At 40.8% G+C, this 13,008-nt stretch overlaps 1 protein-coding gene across 2 annotated transcripts in view; it reads left to right on the forward strand.

The window, feature by feature from the left end:
- The window catches only part of SRBD1 (S1 RNA binding domain 1), a 275,758-nt gene that overhangs the window by 12,355 nt on the left and 250,395 nt on the right, over positions 1 to 13,008 (forward strand). For both annotated transcript variants that reach the window (XR_016306420.1, XM_089653922.1), the window contains exons 5-8: positions 4,339 to 4,671; positions 6,294 to 6,460; positions 8,635 to 8,752; positions 10,773 to 10,911. Coding sequence is in view for 1 of the 2 variants with exons in the window: in XM_089653922.1 (XP_089510048.1) it covers positions 4,339 to 4,671; positions 6,294 to 6,460; positions 8,635 to 8,752; positions 10,773 to 10,911 (757 nt within the window). In the remaining variant the exon portion in view is untranslated. The remainder of the gene's footprint in view (positions 1 to 4,338; positions 4,672 to 6,293; positions 6,461 to 8,634; positions 8,753 to 10,772; positions 10,912 to 13,008) is intronic.

Genomic DNA, 13,008 nt, shown 5'->3' on the forward strand with positions numbered 1-13,008 from the left:
GACATAGCTCATTCCCCAGTATCCATGCCTTCAGTTACATCTACACTAGGCACAGCTCAGTCCCCAGTATCCATATCATCAGTTAGATCTACAATAGACACATCTCACTCCCCAGTATCCATACCATCAGCTAGATCTACAATAGACACATCTCACTCCCCAGTATCCATACCATCAGCTAGATCTACAATAGACACGGCTCACTCCCCAGTATCCATACCATCAGCTAGATCTACAATAGACACGGCTCACTCCCCAGTATCCATACCATCAGCTAGATCTACAATAGACACGGCTCACTCCCCAGTATCCATACCATCAGCTAGATCTACAATAGACACGGCTCACTCCCCAGTATCCAAGCCATAAGCTAGATCTACAATAGGCAATACTCAGTCCCCAGTATCCATACCATAATGTTACATCTACAATATACAACGCTCACTCACAAGTATCCATACCATCTGTTAGATTTACAACAGACACAGTTCACTCCCCAGTATCCATGCCATCAGTTAGATTAACACCAAAATGCACAGCTCATGGCCCAGTATTCATGTCACCAGGAGAGGTGCAGATAGCACAGATCCACCACTTTTATAAGAAGGGGGATCCTTACACGGCAGGTCTCCAGGTACAACTTTCATCAGCGCAGTAGTGATAGCCCCAAATCTGGTGAGACTAATACTCAGATGCAGCAGTGCCTTCGATATCATCACACAGCAGGTACACAGCTATGATATACAAATATACACCACTTTAGTATGTGATTTAGCTTCTACCAGCCTTCAGAATTTATTGTTAACCCCTCAGTGATCATTCTCCTGTACGTGTGCACTTTTGCCCTAGTGAGCAATTTCAAGTGTCAGCAGTCATTTGACTTTTTGGCTTTTTTTGTTTTTCTTTGCCAACCTTCCACTGTAAGCTGACTGGCTATTTTTTAAAATGATTTCTTTCTGTACATTTTTCTTATTGGATGCACATGCAAACTTTCCATTTGACTATAGACAGCACCCTTTACACATTGTACTTTATGTCTTCTATGCAAAATACTACCTGCTTGTGTTTTTATGTATAACAATTATTATCTGATGGCAAGAATAATATGGTCAATTCTTGCAAATATTCACCTTACTTTATAGCAGCTTTACACATACATGTTCCTGAAACAATTACATATATGACATTGCCCCCATGGCTGTGTTCTGACCCCTACACCACAGGTAGCAGGGGATGGAGAGGTAAAGTCCGTGATCAGGGCAGTTCTACGAACTTGCCCAATTAATGTTTTTTTAAAGAGTTTTTGGCCGGTGGCTTTTTGATTATTTGCTCTTGTCCCAATTCTGCTGCCTTAGCTGCAACCGGCTTTACTGCAGCAGTGTAGAAAATACAGTCTTTAAGGTAATCTAACCCCAAAAAACTAAATATACTGCAGCTTACCAGGCCTTAGATGAGATGGCAGTATTCGTTTTTTTCTTTTTTCAAACGTTTTCCCTTTGGTTTCACCTGGTGATCCTACGAATTACACACTTCTCATCCCAGATAGGCTATTCTCACTCCTCCCCGTATGTATGGAAGGTGCCATGGTTGCCATTCACGCTAAACTTCAAACAAATTTGGCTTTTTTTAATCTCCATTTCATGACGGCTGATGAGATAAGTAGTTAAAGGATAAGTTCACCTTTGGGAACATGTTACATGTTCCAACCATTTTTAGGGTCATTCATTCGCAGAGTTTTGTGAATGAATGCACTACAAGACCCTACAGCCTTTACGGCTGTCTGCTTGTAGTTCTCAATGAATTATCATGGAGCTGTGGAGTGCCGTGGTAATTCATTGATTCTTCCTTTCAGTACATCTGCTTGCCCATACATCTCGTACAGGCAAGCAGATATATTGACAGGTCTGCAGGAGGGCTGCATGGCACCAGCGATCTGCTGATCGCTGGTGCAATGCTTTACAGGCTCCTGCAACAAAAAATAAATAAATGCACTTTTTTTTACCTGCAAAAAAATGTGCATTTATTATATTTTGTCAAAAGGTGAACTTATCCTTTTTCCAAAGAGCTGAACTGAAAGTACAAACAATGTTATGTATTTTATTAGTCACAGGGGCACTACATTTCCTGCAAGCCCAACAGGTATTTTCTGTATTTGCTGAAAATGTTTCTAGCCTAAAAGGAAAACTAATGCAGTCCCCACATCTAAGGACATGCTAAACTGTCATATATTGTTTTCTTCTGGGATTTAGATATCCTTTAACCAGTTGGTGACTGCCTATCACAGATATACAGTAGCAGAGCAGCCCCGCTGTTTCAGGTTTCTGCTGTTTCAGGTTTCCGCTGTACCAGGTTCCCACTCTTCCAGGTTCCTGCTGTTCACCGGATGTGCTTCCATTCACTCCAGGCCAGTGATTTAGTGTGGAACCTGCTGACCACAGAAACAAATGACAGAAGAGAGCCCTGTGTTGGTAAACAACACAGGGCTCCCTACAGGCAGAGGCGTTGTGTTACTTTTTTTTTTCCCCTGCAAAGCAGTGAGTAAAAAACACCACATTGCTCAGTGAAAACAGCACATAGTAGACACAACGCTTTGATTGCCCCTAAATGTTAACCGCTTCCAAGTCCTTAGTACAGTGACAGAGTATATTATTAGCACTGATCTCTGTATAGGTTTCATTGGTGATGTCAGTGTCATTTAGTCTTTTCCCACCCAGCATCAGTTAGTGTCAGATTGCCCACTGCAGTATCACAGTTCCACTGTAAGTCACTGATCACCATCGTTACCAGTATATACCATCGTTTGTAGGCTATGTTTTATATGGATATGTTTTATAGCAGAAAGTAAAAAAAAAGGTGTGTTTTTTTTTTTTTTTCCCAAAATGTTCTGTCTTCTTTTATTTATATAAAAAATAAAAAACTCATGGGTGATCAAATGGGTTACTTTTTATTTTTCCCCTGCAAAGCAGTGAGTAAAAAACACCACATTGCTCAGTGAAAACAGCACACAGTAGACACAACGCTTTGATTGCCCCTAAATGTTAACCGCTTCCAAGTCCTTAGTACAGTGACAGAGTATATTATTAGCACTGATCTCTGTATAGGTTTCACTGGTGATGTCAGTGTCATTTAGTCTTTTCCCACCCAGCATCAGTTAGTGTCAGATTGCCCACTGCAGTATCACAGTTCCACTGTAAGTCACTGATCACCATCGTTACCAGTATATACCATCGTTTGTAGGCTATGTTTTATATGGATATGTTTTATAGCAGAAAGTAAAAAAAAAAGGTGTGTTTTTTTTTTTTTCCCCCAAAAATGTTCTGTCTTCTTTTATTTATATAAAAAATAAAAAACTCATGGGTGATCAAATAAAATGAAAGCTTATTTGTGTGAAAAAAAAATCTATAAATTTTGTTTAGGTACAGTGTGGCATGACCGTGCAATTGCTAGGTAAAATAGCGCAGTGCTAAATAGCAAAAACAAGCCTGCTCGTGAAGGGGATAAAATCTTCCGGAGCTTAAGTGGTTAAGATGATTATGTCCGTAAATAAATATGATGTCATTGTTGACCTGTGTTGGAAGCTGTAAACTCTGCAACTATCTTTCTAATTGTTATTTCATTACTTTGTGGCTCACTGACCTGGAACAAGCATGCAGTCAATGAAGAGTGGGAACACCTGATATGCACATGGTTGTGTATGTCAGAGAGTCCTCAGGTAGTGAAGCAAGGATAAGAATGATTGATCTTCAGCTTGCATTTTAGACTAGAAGTAATCAGCTGTTCTCAGCATTATTCTCCTTCTTTACAGCACTGGTTCTCTTCCAAAGGCTCCCATACCCCAATAGTAAAAAAAAAAAAAAAAAGAAGCTAATACTTGTACAATAAAATTATTGAATAACAGAAAAAAAATTGATTTGCCAAAAGGCTCTGGATGGGGTTAAATGGCACTGTGGGGGTAAGGGGATTCTGGAGGGAGTCGGGGGCCTCTGCTTGAAGCTTTTTGGCCCTGTAGAGGAAGGGGTTCCTGAAGGGAGCTGGGGGACACTGTGGGGGATGGGGTCTCTCTTGGAGAATGGGGGCTTTGCAGAGGCACTGTGGGGGACTGTAGGGCCCTGTGAGGATTAGGAGAAACTGTTGGATGGGAGTTGGGAGGCACTGTAGAAGATTGGGGGATCTGCAGCTGACTGGAGGCCTGTAAAGAGGGAGGCTGTGGCCCGACACTGGACCACTGCCCGGTGGTTGAGGACCACTGCTTTTACAGCGTATCGTTTTCTCTTGGACTACATGCACTCCTGAAATTAAAAGATAAACATTGGACATACTTTACTTTTTTCTTTGCAGAGAAAGTCAATATCTGTTGAGCAGACCATCAAGAAGGAAAAGCCAAAGAAAAGAAAAATGGCAACGGAAACGTCTAAAGCAAAGCCAATTAAGGTGAAGGCAGAGAGGAAGAGTCTTAGCGTTGATGAATTCCCCTCTACCAGCAGCAAGGATACGAATTTAAATTTGAAGAATGAGAGAAGATCCACAGAGGAGGAAGAACCTCCAGATGACTTCACATTTGGTCCACCTACAAAAAAACTCAAGACATCAGACGCTGCAGGGAAGCCGGTGAAATATAAGAGCTCCAGCTCAGGCCATGAGGGAACGGAGATGAACTGGGACATTGTTGAGGTAAGGATTAAACATTTCCCTTCTGGAGCATTTTTTTATTTTTTTTTTATTTTCGCACGTGTTAAAATCTACATTTATGGCAAGAGTGGCAAAGCACTTAAAATTCCAAATGGGTATACATTTTCTGAAAGCAAAAGCCCTGTAGAATAAAATGATGCAATCTTTTGTGTTTCATGATATTATTGCAACTATTTAATAAATGTATATTTTCAAGAAAATAATACACTATTATTCTACAGGATTTCTATGGCGCCAACAGTTTGCGCAGCTCTTTACAATCTAAAGAGAGACAATACAGTTACAATACAATAAGAGTTCAGAGAGCCCTACTCATAAGAGCTTACAATCTAATAGGGTGGGGCAAGTGGTACAAAAGGTTAGAACTGTGGGAGGTTTGGCTAGTAAAATGTATTTTATAGGCCCCCTTTCTCATCTTGTTTTGAAGCCCAATGAGTTTTTATTTCTTTAGGATGATAACTATAGCTGAGTCTAATATCTGGATAACAATATTACTTGTGTTAGATTTTGATGCTCAATAAGCTGACGTGATACATCCCAGAAGAGGAGGATCAGGGCTGCTCTGTGCAAAAACATTTGACAGAGCAGGTAAGTATAACACGTTTATTATTTTATTAACCGCTTGCCAATCGCGCTGTAGCCAAGTGACGGCTACACCGTGGTTGTCCAGTTTTGGGAGGGCGTAATATGACGTCCTCCCAGAACGTGCCCTTCTGTGTGCCCCCCAGCCACGCGCACCCGGTGCTCTCCGCGATGGCTGTGTCCTACAGACACTGCGGCCTTTTACGACTTGATCAGCTGTGTCCAATGACACAGCAGATCACAGTGTAAATACAGTTGCCGGTTATCAGCAGCACTTTCCTCAGGAAAGTACTGGCGATAACTGGCAAATGACACAGAGGACATCTGCACCGATCATCAGTGCACTGATGATCAGTGCCCTGATGAACAGTGCCCAGCAGTGCCATCTACTAGTACCCATCAGTGCTGTCAGTCAGTGCCGCCGATCAGTGTCCATCATTACTGCATATCACTGCAGCATCATTAATGCCTCCTCATCAATGCCCACCAATGCCACCCCATCACTGTCACCTCATCAGTGCAGCCTCATCAACACACATCCGTGAAGGAGAAAAATTACCTGTTTTTTTAAAATTTTATAATGGAAACAAACAAAAAAAACTTTTTATTAGTTTAATACTTTTTTTTTTTGTGTATAGTGCAAAAAATAAAACACTCAGTGACGATTAAATACCACCAAAAGAAAGCTCTATATGTGTAAAAAAAAAATGATAAAATCTCATATGGGTACAGTGTTGCATGACCGCGCAATTGTCATTCAAAGTGTGACAGTGCTGGAAGCTGAAAATTGGCCTGGGCAGGAACGGGGTAAAAGTGCCCGGTAGGCAAGTGGTTAAAATAAAAAAAGAAAAAGTAAAGTTTTACAATCACTTTACTGTGCTTTATATGTCAGGTGGTGGTTGTAAGAAAAATCTGAGCTGATATTGAACTGCTAATATACAGACCCCATATTTTTTCTGAACCACCAGATTTCTAGATTAATAATGAGCTATGTGGTGACATATTTTCATATTTCCTTTTAGGTTCTGGCAGAGCGCACCAATGTAGAGCCCTGGGTTTGTGCTAACATTATTAAGCTGTTCCAGGATGAGAACACCATTCCATTTATTGCCCGTTATAGAAAAGAACTTATCAACAATCTCGATGCCGATACACTGCGAGAAGTACAGCAAAGCTTGGAAGAATTGCGGTAAGATTTTAAAATACATTTTAATTTTTATTGTAATAAATATAATATTTACACTGATCAACCATAACATTATGACCACCCACCGTAACCCGTCGAGGCATGGACTCCACTATCTCTGAAGGTATGCTGTGGTATGTGGCAGCAAGCTTTGAGTAGCAGATCCTTTAAATCCTATAGGGTGCGAGGTGGGACCTCCATTTATTGGATTTATTTTTGCAGCACATCCCATAGATGCTAGATTGGATTCAGATCTAGAGAATTTGGAGGCCAAGTCAACACCTCAAACTCATTGTTGTGTTCTTCAAACCATTCTTGAATTCATCAGACCAGGCAACCTTCTTCTATTGCTCCGTAGTCCAGTTCTGATGCTCTTGTGCCTCTTATAGAAACTTTTGGCTGTGCACACAGGTTAGCATACAGTTGCAAGAAAAAGTATGTGAACCCCTTGGGATTACGTGGAGTTTTGCATGAATTGGGCATAAAATGTGCTCTGAACGTCATCTAAGTCACAACAATAGAAGAACACAGTCTGCTGAACATAATACTACACAAACATTAGATGTTGTCATTTTTACAGGACGACCACGCCTAGGGAGAGTAGCAACAGTGCTAAACTTTCTCCATTTGTAGACAGTCTGTCTTACCGTGGACACATGCACATCAAGGCTTTTGGAGATACTTTTGTAACCCTTTCCAGCTTCATGCAAGTCAACAATTCTTGATCGTAGGTCTTCTGAGAGCTCTTTTCTGCGAGGCATGGTTCACATCAGACAGTGCTTCTTGAAACCAGTAAACCCAAAACAGGTGTGTGTTTTTTAAGGGCAGAACAGCTGTCAGCAACACATCCAATATCATCACACTGATTGGAGTCAAGGTTGGCTCACTCCTGGCTCCAATTAGCTCTGGGAGAAGTCATTAAGCTAGGGCCTCACATACTTTTTCCTCCCTGCACTGTGAATGTTTACATGTTATGTGCAATTAAACCATGTCAACATCTAATGTTTGTGTAGTATTATGTTCAGCAGACTGTGTTCTTCTATTGTTGTGACTTAGTTGACGTTCGGAGCACATTTTATGCCCAATTCATGCAAAACTCCACGTAATCCCAAGGGGTTCACATACTTTTTCTTGCAACTGTATATAAAAAATGTGATGGGTGAATTTCGCAAGCATTCACCCAGCCATCAGATTCTGTAGTTTACTTAATACAGTGATTTCCTGTGATCGTCAGCTACATCTATTGGCTATATTCCTAGATTGTAAGCTCGAAAGAGCAGGGCCCTCAATCCCCTCATGTTTTGCATTGTATTGGTATTGTTCTGTTACATGTTCTGTCCCCCTTTGTAATGTACAGCGCTGAGCGAACTATTGGCGCTTTATAAATACTGTATAATAATAATGCATTTTTTTCCTAAATAAGGTATTGAAGAAAATTAGTGCATGGCCACTAGATGAAGCGGACAATCATAAGAAATAACTTATTAACCAAAATTGGCTTAGACTTTCTTGATGGCTGGGCGAATGCTTATGACATCTGTCCAATTCTTTTTTTTATACATAGACCCTAATTTGTTTACATAAATTGGAGAAAAGAATGTCAAATCCCTTCCAACTAGCTTCCTACAGTTATCCTTTTTTTTTTTTCTTTAGTTTAAAATGTTTCATAGATCTTGAAACTTCCACCATTGCACCACTGGGCCTGTTTCACATGGGCTTCAGCTTGTATAAGATCAGTCTGAACTGCAAGCTTTGACAAAGTATCTGCCGAGCTTTCAGCAAGCTTTGTTTGAAGCTTTTAAAGTACAGCGCAGCTCCAGTTTATAAATGTTGAACACAGATCCTAATGGGAGTGCTGATTGTTACTTTAAGCAAGCTGATAGCAGGCTTCAAAAAATGCTGAAGCCTGCTAGCTCCTCATGGCACCCATGCGTAGCAGCTGACCTCCTGTGCTCACAATGCAGCAGGGCAGCCATTCAGAGCAGAACCCAGAAGCAAATGGAGATCACTGGATCCTACTACAGTGATTTCCAGCTTCTAAAAGCTCCCTACTACATCAGGTATTATGCAGACCAGCTTTTCTAAATGATTGAGATGAGTTATCTTCACATTATTTATTACATTCTGGTCTAATTGTTTGACTTGACTTTTGAGACTTTTCTTTATTACCTGTGTAGGTCTGTAGCCAGAAAAGCCCACTCGCTGATGGAGAAGCTGAGGAAAGAAGGAAAGCTGAACCCTGGCCTACACAATGAGATGCTAAACTGCAGGACCTTGGATGAAATTGAGCACGTGGTTAGTATTTTTATGCAATAGATTATATTTCACTACAAAAGATTTTTAGGTTGGTGCTTAAAGCGGAGTTCCACTCACGCTGTCAAAAAATAAAAGTCAGCAGCTACAAAAACTGTAGATGGTGATTTTTAAAAAACAGCCACTTATCTGTCCCTCGGTCCAGCTGTGTCCCCCGCAGCCCCTTTCACCGGCCATCCTGTATTCCAGGAGGCCAGCATTTTTAGTGTGGGCACCCGGCTGTGACAGCTTGCTGCTTCACAGCCGGGTACCCACTGCTCATGTGCGAGAAGTGCTGTGCTTCCTGGAAGGTTCTGTTGTCTTCTGGGACCTCAATCAATATACACCCTTCTCCTTTATAATCCCTCAAAAAGTCAATACTTCCTCCCTAGAAAGTGCAATAACATATATATAACCTTTTTGTGAATTATAAAAAGTAAATAAATTAATTAAAACATACAGTGTACAATAAAGTCCAACAAATCAAAAAAAATGTCCAAAAGGAAAGTCCAAAATAGTGTCCAAAAAAGATCCCAAATTTTCAACTCTTTTCATCCAATAGAAGGATTGACTCCTATTCCATCCAAAACGCACCTCAAAGTAAAAAAATATAAAATCTAGTGCATTACCTTAATAAACAAAAATAATCACCCCGTGAAAATCACAATTCACTTCAAAAACATTTGTGCAATAGAAAAAAAAAAAAATATATATATATATTAAATAAAATAAAATATTCAAATCCAAATCACTTTTTTATAGTGCATATAATCACATAAATCACACTGTGAGCACTCAGTGATCACTACAACTCTGTGTATACCATCAACCAGCACACAGTAGTACTGAATACTATTACCCTCTATAAGTATTGAAATGCTAAAACAATACTATGGATCAGTACTCCTCCATATTCTCTTTAAAGAAATTTTTTTCCAAGGTCCTCAGAAAGATAAGAATGGTCTCAGGACTGGTATTCAAAGCATAGGAATAACTTTTTATTCATCACTTACATTAAAATGAGAAATATTCAGCTCCAGACATAGTTCTAAGCACTTTCCAGCCAAACACTATAGAAAACCATGTGTAGATAACCGACAAAATGGCTGCGGCGACACTTCCGGTCTACGTACGTGCGTCTTGACGTCACTCCACTAACGCGTTTCGTCACTTCCGGACTTCGTCTGAAGGGATCCTAAACAAGCTTTATAAATTCTGAACTTTTTTTTTTTTTTAAAAATCCAATCAACTTTTATTGTCAATATGATAGAGAAAATGGCACAGTACTTACAGAATCCACAATATAAATTCTGAACTTTGAATGGATGTAAAGAAGAGAATACTGCAGGTAAGCAGGTACAAATTATTATGTAGGAGGATTTGTTTCATCTCTGTGTATCACCAGAGACCAGTCACTTCATTGGGTATATATAGGAGTTTACAACCACTTTAATGGCCACATGCCTTGCATATGCATCCATGGTGGCTGAGGTTTCTGTGCTTAGCGATTGCTCACTGTGGACTCAGTACAGTAAAGCAGTCACCAAAAGTCTTTTGTGATTGAGAGACATCAGGACAAGCCCCCAATTATGTTACCGGTAACAGCCAATTACAGTGTTCACATGGTTGAGATGTCCGTCCAGTTCCCCTTCCCTCTGCCTTATGACCCAGTTAACCATAGGTTCACATATGTGCGGGTGGTGCCGCTGTGGATCCACACAAAAATTTGTGCAGCCGCACCACCCGCACAGAGAAATGCGGACCCGCGGGCGGGTGCCATTAGCTCTAATGGCACGCCGCCCGCACTGGAAAACACAACCGTACTGGGAACCTAGGACTTCTTCCCTGCGTGTCACGGGCACGGGAGTCCATTCAAATTAATGGGCTCTCGTGCCCGTGCAAAATGTGAACCAGGGGTAAAGGGCCACAGCATGTGGGAAGGGGTTAAAATGTTAAAATGATAAATGTTTTGTTGTGTATGGATAAATGTTATAGAGAACTGACTCTCTTGTGTCTTGCACAGTATGCACCATTCAAAACTGGAAGCAAAGGAACCAAAGCACAGAGAGCCAGACAGCTTGGACTGGAGCCTGCCGCCAAAGCTCTAATCGAGACTCCCCAGCAACTCAACCTGCATATGTTCATAAAGGAGGACACAGAAGGTACAGGATATGGATTGTTTGTCTTTAAAAGAGAACCAATCAGAAATTATTATTATTATTATACAGGATTTATATAGTGCCAACAGTTTGCTCAGCGCTTTACAATATAACGGGAGACAATACAGCAACAATACAGTTCAATACAAGAGGGATAGGAGGGCCCTGATCCTGGGAGCTTACAATCTAGAAATGAGCATTTGTAAGAACAATCCTTCACTGTTAGGGCTCATTCACATCAGCAACCATGCTCAGTGCACCTCTGGGTTCTCTTCCATATGAAAGCCGACAGTCAGACTTTCACACTGTAGCAGCTGGAAATGTGTGTAACCCCTCCCCTCGCGCTGCCACTAATGTATGACTGACATTGGTGGCAGTGCAGTGCTTAATGGAATTGATTTATTTCAACTCTTTTGATTTGAACCATGTATATGCGAATCATGGTTACCATTAGTAATCGATATTAAATATTTTATGTTACAGTGAATTTTACAGATACAGCTTTGTGTCATTCTCAGCAGTGTTTCTGAAATCAGAGTTTTCAGCTCTGCCATCAGTAATGTATTCGGCACCCAGGGGAAGGAAACAGTTCTAGTATTAAAAGTCTCCTGATGACAAGTGAGTGGCTGAGAGGGCAGCCAGTATTCTGGAAGGAGGTTGGGAGCAATTCTGTATTCTCACATAATAAACTATTTTGGGTTTGGCTTTTCTGTTTTGTAGATCAGTAAGATGCATTGTTTAGGAGGAGGAGGAAAACTATTTTGTGGTTCCTTTATTTATTACAGTTACTTCTATAGCGCTGTCCATTTACGCAGCTTTTTACATATATATTGTACATTCACATCATTCCTTGTCCTCACGGAGCATATAATCGAAGGTCCCTAACTCATGCTAAGGCCAATTTAGACAGTAGCCAATTCACCTACCAGCATGTCTTTTGAAGCGTGGGAGGAAACCAGAGTACCCGGAGGAAACCCACACAGGCCACAGGAAGAACATGCAAATTCTGAGCAGGTAGTGCCATGGTTGGGATTCGAAACAAATGACCCTAGTGCTGCCAGGTGGAAGTTCTAAACACTTATCCACTGTGCTAGCCACTTTGGCCCTAATTGCCAGTGTGAATGTAGCCTAGTGTGCAGGGCCGTGGATAAGGGGTACCACCAGTCCTCCAGTATGGGGCCCAGGCAGCTGGGTGAATCAGATGTGGGAAGGGAGGTTGATCAGCATGGCAGGGGGTCAGTTACTGGAACCAATCCCCTGTATGGCTTTGTCTGCATCAGCTGAAAGCCAGCAAGCCTGCTGGCTTTCAGCTGCTGCAGAAAGAGCCATAAGGGGATTGGTTTCAGTGTTTTCCCTCCACACCCATCACCCTCCCTGTGCACCGTACGTTTCCCTCTGCTGCCCAGGCCCCACCTCTGTTCCCCCACCTTCACAGTACTGCTGACGTTCTTGCTCTTCTTCCCACTGGCAGCTGCAAGCACACAATAGGATCCTTCAGGATGGAGAATGGGGGAAGGGTCTGGTAAATATCTCACATTTACCATTCCATTCTTTACCTGAATGAGCACAATGAGTGATTGGTACTGATCACTGAATGTATTCATTCATAACTGAAGTATCAGGGTGGATTTGATTTAAATCAAACTGATTTAAATCACGATTTAAATCACTAGTCAGTAAGACTTGATTTAAATCCTAGTTTTCTACATAAAGACTAATTCTTGCTGGTATAACTTTAATATGCAAGTAGATGAAGATTTTTAGAATAACAACTTTTCATATTAGTTTTTTTATCCCCGGTTTAATAGGTTAATCATTCATATTTGGACAACTTTTCTGTTGTACTTAGGAAGGCGAAAAATAATCATTACCTTAATAATAACAATTTAAATAGATTTATTCATCTGAAACAATAACATTCCAGCATATGTTATTTGCTTAAACATCCATGTTTGGTAACTAATTTGGCTAAACAAAATATATATATTTTAAGAAACTTAGACTGTCAGCCCCTTCCTCCTCACACTTAGTTTCACTTTCTTCTTGTGCAGATCTATTTCACTCCAAACAATCAGAAAAATATTGTTTCTATTCTATTCA

This window comes from Staurois parvus, unplaced genomic scaffold, assembly GCF_062004578.1.
Source record: "Staurois parvus isolate SC_StPar_1 unplaced genomic scaffold, SC_StPar_1.0 ptg000727l, whole genome shotgun sequence".
Taxonomy (NCBI): domain Eukaryota; kingdom Metazoa; phylum Chordata; class Amphibia; order Anura; family Ranidae; genus Staurois; species Staurois parvus.